At 42.4% G+C, this 5,765-nt stretch overlaps 1 protein-coding gene across 2 annotated transcripts in view; it reads left to right on the top strand.

Annotated features, from left to right (window-relative positions):
* Positions 1 to 5,765, top strand: part of GLI3 (GLI family zinc finger 3) — a 195,044-nt gene that overhangs the window by 182,812 nt on the left and 6,467 nt on the right. For both annotated transcript variants that reach the window (XM_010001524.1, XM_010001523.1), the window contains exons 10-12: positions 965 to 1,114; positions 1,725 to 1,889; positions 4,474 to 4,764. In XM_010001524.1, coding sequence (XP_009999826.1) covers positions 965 to 1,114; positions 1,725 to 1,889; positions 4,474 to 4,764 — 606 coding nt within the window. The remainder of the gene's footprint in view (positions 1 to 964; positions 1,115 to 1,724; positions 1,890 to 4,473; positions 4,765 to 5,765) is intronic.

Here is a 5,765-nt window from a genome sequence, read left to right as displayed (position 1 = left end):
CCTGCTGAAATTCCAGCCTTCGTGAACCTTGAAAATTCTAACAGTAGGGTGCTTTTGTTTTTTACTGAAGCTGTACAAAATATTCAAACAGTTAAACCTTTTAAGAACCAACCAGTCTTGAGGCTAGCATTGATTCATCTGCCTGTTTCTGCTCAGAAACATAATCAGTGAGAATTAAATCCAAGTTTAGATGTTCTGCTGAACTGGATCTTAGTGAAGGGATCAGAACAAGAAACTTTTCTGGAAGAGTAAAAGCTCTGGCCTGTCTCTGGATACACTCAAGCAGATGATGCTGGCCAGAGCAAGACATCTGCCTGCATTTCCACAGACCTGGGGCAGGTATTGCTCCCAGACACCTTCAAGCAGAGCCACACTTGACAGTGGCAAGAGCTGGCTTCATGGATGCTTCCGTGCTCCTAGTATTTTGTTACTGCAATGTGTAGGGTTTTGTTTCCCCTGCTGCAAAAAAAAAAATAAAATAAATAGATTTATTGAAAGAAAATATGGATAGTTAAAATATGGAGTTAAAAGTTTCAGTGGCAACTTGGTTTAGCAGTTCTGTTGATTTTTCATGTTGGAGGGTGTGTTTTTAAAGGCCTAATTTTGAAACCTTTTTTGTGTTGAGTGGCACTTGAGTAAGGTTTCCCTGATCTGAGAAAGCATTATTCAGTGTGAATCATGCAAGTGGTACCTTGCATGAGATTTTCCAGGCCGTGTCCCTGAGGCCTGATCCAAAGCCTGTTGATGTCAGTAGGAACAAATTCATAGGCCTTAGTGCACTGCCAATGAGACCTATAATTTGAACCCCATGATGCCTTTGGAGCACAGACAATCTTACTCTTTGAGTAATGCAGTGCTCAGGTTTACACCTGAGCATCTGATGATGTTCCCCTGTGAAACAACAATAAGGCTGATGATGCTGTTACATTTCTGCTAAGTTGTAATCTGTCTTCTACCTGACCAGCATATAAACAATGACCACATCCACGGTGAGAAGAAAGAGTTTGTGTGCCGGTGGTTGGACTGTTCCCGGGAGCAGAAACCGTTCAAAGCCCAGTATATGCTGGTGGTCCACATGAGGAGACATACAGGGGAAAAGCCACACAAATGCACTGTGAGTAAAGCGGGCTGAGCTCCAGGGTTGGATGGGGAAGCTAGGGCTTTGCAGGGAAGAGAGCAGTGCAGATGTTGTGTTCTCTCATCTCTTGTCCATCCTCAGATATTTGTTGAAGAGACTACTATGGTTGCTGAAGATGCAAGAGTCTGTTCCGTTTTCCAGCTCACCCAGATGACAAGGGCTTTAGGAGAGGGGCTTCACTGGATAATCTGGCCCACTTCCTCAAGTTTGAATTGCAAAGAAGCCCCAAAAGGCAGTATTAAACAGGGCTCAGTTTGCTTAATTATTTAAAAGCACTTTCTCTTACAGAGATGGGTATTATTGCTGGCCACCAGCCCCCTAGTGATGTTGCAATGGATTTCAGTCTTAGATGAAGTACACAAATACTGCTCTCCTCTAAGAGAAGATTTACATAATGCTGGAAGCATTTTAACTGGAGCCGTGATGGGGCTTGCCTGGTAAAATTAATATCCAACAAATCAAAACAAAATTACATTGGGCAAGGTTATGAAGGCTTGGAAGGTTTCTAAACTTTTATAGGTCAGCTTTTACCATTTCCTTCAAGTCCAAAGATTCAAATTAATTCAAACTTTCTTGTTGTCTGCAGTTTGAAGGTTGTACTAAGGCCTACTCCAGACTAGAAAACTTGAAAACACACTTGAGATCTCACACTGGAGAGAAACCATATGTGTGTGAACATGAAGGCTGCAACAAAGCTTTCTCCAACGCGTCTGACAGGGCCAAGCACCAAAACAGGACGCATTCCAATGAGGTAAGTAAGCTCAACTTCAAAGAAATAATAAAATTTTGCTTCAAACAGACTTACAATGTGGTCATAGCAATTAATTACAGAGGACAGGCACAAAACACCTCACCGATCTGAAAGGAATGGAAATTCTAGATGTTTCTTGCCAGCACAATCATTCTCATTTCATACAGACCTGGAGAGGCTGTGGGCCATTTTGTTATGTGCAAGACAGGTTTGAAGGAGGAGTCTAAAGGAAACACGTGCATTACCTAGGAACAGATCCTGGTTTCCTTGAAGTCCTGGGATAGTTATTCCTGTGGGCATGGGCAAGGCTGGTTTCACCCTGGGCAGGTTCCCCTGCTGGGTGGGTGGCAACAGCTCCAGCAGCATCCTGCAGCCTCCTTTTGGGCTGCTGTGAACAGGTATAAGGGAAGTCTCCAGGGTCTGGCAAATATGGCTTGCCCTGTAAGTTCTGAGTTACACTTTTTTTCTTCTTCTTTGGCCTGTTTTAGTCTTTCTTGCCATCCTGAACAGACCTCACAGAGTTGAGGTGCAGTGGAGGGAATTTGACCTTTCTCAAACAAACCAGCTGTGGCATCCTCAGCTGTCTCCCACATTCTCAGTGTAACACCTCTTTATTACCATCTCAATACTGCTGCCCCTTCTTTCAGGAACCATAACATCTTCATGCCTTGTCCCTGTTTGATTGCCCCATTTCAGGTTGTACAGGGAGTCACATCCTCTCAATCTCACATCTTGGAGCCCAGTCCCTCCTTAATTCATCCCTATACTCCTTCACCTCTAGTCTAAACCTGGAATTACTGGAAGTTCAGGACATAGCAGCATGGTGACTGTGTGGTGTGGAAACTATAGCAGTTACCTCCATTTCCACAAGGATTGTATCCTTCTCTAGCTGTCTTGTCAGGTCTGTCATAGGCATTCACTAGGGCTGGCAGAGTCTCCTGGGAGCATTCTTCATGCAGTCCCCTGGTACCTGCAGCATCTCTTTAGTCACAAGGGAAGCAGAGCACATTGCACATCTCTTGAGTTCATCCTGTCCCTGCAATCTGTGCTCTAAGCAGCCCAACTAACAACTTCACTGAAACCCAGCATCAATTTTGTGAATTATCGCCAAGGTAGAAGGAAGTTCCCCACGTCAGCTATTCACTGTCAGAATCGATCTGTTTCTTGCCTAGTTGATGGGTAAGATTCTCCCAAACTTAAAGCCAGGACCCATTCTGTCTGTTTTTAGATCAGGATATCTAATAAACAGTAAGTCACCAAGAAAAAATGTCTGCTGTGTGTCATTTCTAGTGGGTGCAGCTGCAAAGGCAAATGAGACATTTCCTTCAGCGTTATTTCACAAACAGGCTGATATTCTTAGGCAATGTGTACTGATGGAGTGCCATGAATACTGATGGAAGGCACAGATCCAATTCAGCACTTGCTCACAGAGCCATTTTGCTTGTAAGTAGGTAACCTATAGACAGATGTAAAAGCAGCTGTCATATCTTGATGCAGATCTACCTTACACATGTAGAAGAGAGATAAGTGATTCATACTTCCATGGCAGGTTGAGAAGACCTGCCTCAGTAGCTCAGCATCAACTTCAGTTGACATTTTTGCTCCTATTCAAGTCAGTGAGAGTTTTTTTCCACTGACGTCAGTGGAACCAGGCTCAGGCCTTAGATAGCCATGAAGAAGCTACGTTTGTGAAAGGCTTCTCAGTAGTCCTCAGCAGACAGAGAAGCCCTTTGAGGAACTCTGCATGAGGGTCTTCTTTTTTTATTTCTTGAGGGCTGGTATAAATAAGACTTTAAAATAGTAGTTTCTTGGAAACAATTAACTAGTAAAAGTGAGTGAATGATACTTTGTTTAGTAAGGGCATAACTCTTCTTTCTAATCCTCTCATAATACAAGAACAAAGTCTGTTAAATTCTAAGACAGTAAATTTACTTTTTTCTGCATTGCTTAGTGAACTAGAGAAATTCACAGATGAAGGAAGCAGTTTTGTTGTTCTTTTTTAAAAAGAAGTGATTATTTATGCTAGTAGCACTAATAATACTAGTGCATATCAGTGCTTAATGTGAAAACATTTATGGTACAGTATCCTGTGGTTTGACATTATACTGATGGTCTCAAGGAGCTAGGAAGAAACTAATCAGATAGTCCTGCCTGAAAAAGTGCCCCGACATGTTTTGAAGGGAGTGGTTTGCCTCTGAATGTCAAGGAGAAGATGCTCAGCATGCTAGAGAAAGGGTATAAAACTGCTCAGGGCAACGGACAGGATAGAAAATTAGGCCAGGCATAGATTTGACTTACCACAGCAGAAGAGCTCTGTTGACTCTTCTGCTGTGATAAGTCAAATCTATGCCAGTTCATATCATGAGAGGCTCTGCCCTCTGTAAGCTGTACAGCATTAGTGGGTACTTTCAATACCGAAGGGAATTAATAGGTTTGAGTAGGTGCAGCCACTGTAGAGAGCATAAATTAGAGAACAAATTCACTATGAGAGCATATAACTGTAGCACCAGCTGTGCTCCAAGGAGCTCTTCAGGAGTCCCACGTGGAATTAAATCTAATTTAAGTGTCTTTCCTGTCTTGGCAGAAACCCTATGTTTGCAAGATCCCAGGCTGCACAAAGCGCTACACAGACCCCAGTTCTCTCCGGAAGCACGTGAAGACCGTGCACGGCCCCGAGGCACATGTCACCAAGAAGCAAAGGGGAGACATCCACCCGAGGCCTCCGCCACCCAGAGACCCAGGCAGCCACTCACAGACCCGGTCACCAGGCCATCAGACTCAGGGTGCAATTGGTGAGCAGAAGGACCTCAGCAACACTACCTCAAAGCGTGAAGAATGCCTCCAAGTGAAAGCGGTCAAGTCAGAAAAACCAATGGTATGCAATACACCGTGCTGCTCCCTTTGGCCTCTTTCTCCTTGCAACCAGTTAGGAATCCCTTTATGAAATGCTCAAGCCTGTAAACTCTAGCTTGCAAAGTTAGGTTTTGTGAGGCTTTCTTTTTTGTTTACATTGTAAAATGTTTTTAAAGCCTATGAAAGAGCAAATAAAAAGATTACATCTTGTCTGTGCAACACGCAGTAAGTGCAGAGTTGGCAGCTCTCACAACAATTGTTTCTCTTAAAGCTCTGTCTATTAGAATCAGCATATTATGAGAAAAATCACAGTTTTCATTTTTAAAAAGGCATTTTTTTCCGTTCTTTGTGTTTATAGAAGAAATTTAGAGAATGTGCATCTTGCAAGCTCAAAGCTAGAATGCAAAAAAACCCAAGTCCAAAAGGCTAAAATGGTTATATTGATGATGATAATTTTTTGAAACAATCAGATTTTAGGGGCTTCTGGTTGTCAGGTCATGGATCAGACTAAGGCAGGATAAACTGACATTCTCAAACAGCAGATCTTTTGATAACCTTTGATTTCTATTGTGATTTGACCTCTTATGTTAATCTGATACTTAATTTAACTTAATCAAGTTAGCCTAATTCAAATTTAACTACATTGAGCTTAATTGAGAATCTCTGCATGTCTTTTCACTGGTTTACCTTAATGTATTGCATTAAACCAGTATAGCCTTGAACACTGAAAGGACCTTACTCCATTATTTTACATACTAGCTTAAGTACAGAAGTTCATCTTTCATTTGCTTGCATTTCATGTGCCATCCATCCTCTTCACAAAGGTTAAAACTAGCAAAGGCAATCGCTTCCTCCTCTTCCACATCTGGGTCTACAGTTTATCTGGACCCAACCCTACGGGACTACAAATAGGAGCCCTCCAAATTCTGCTTATATTGTTAATCATGCTGTAATTCAGTGATGACTCACTGAACTATGAGTTACTGGTAAATTGTGCCTAAGGCTTGTGCTCCAACTGTGGAG

The sequence above is a fragment of the Chaetura pelagica genome, unplaced genomic scaffold (genome assembly GCF_000747805.2).
Source record: "Chaetura pelagica isolate M959 unplaced genomic scaffold, ChaPel_1.0 scaffold7, whole genome shotgun sequence".
Classification (NCBI taxonomy): Eukaryota; Metazoa; Chordata; class Aves; order Apodiformes; family Apodidae; genus Chaetura; species Chaetura pelagica.
This window is presented reverse-complemented; position numbering and strand designations above follow the sequence as displayed.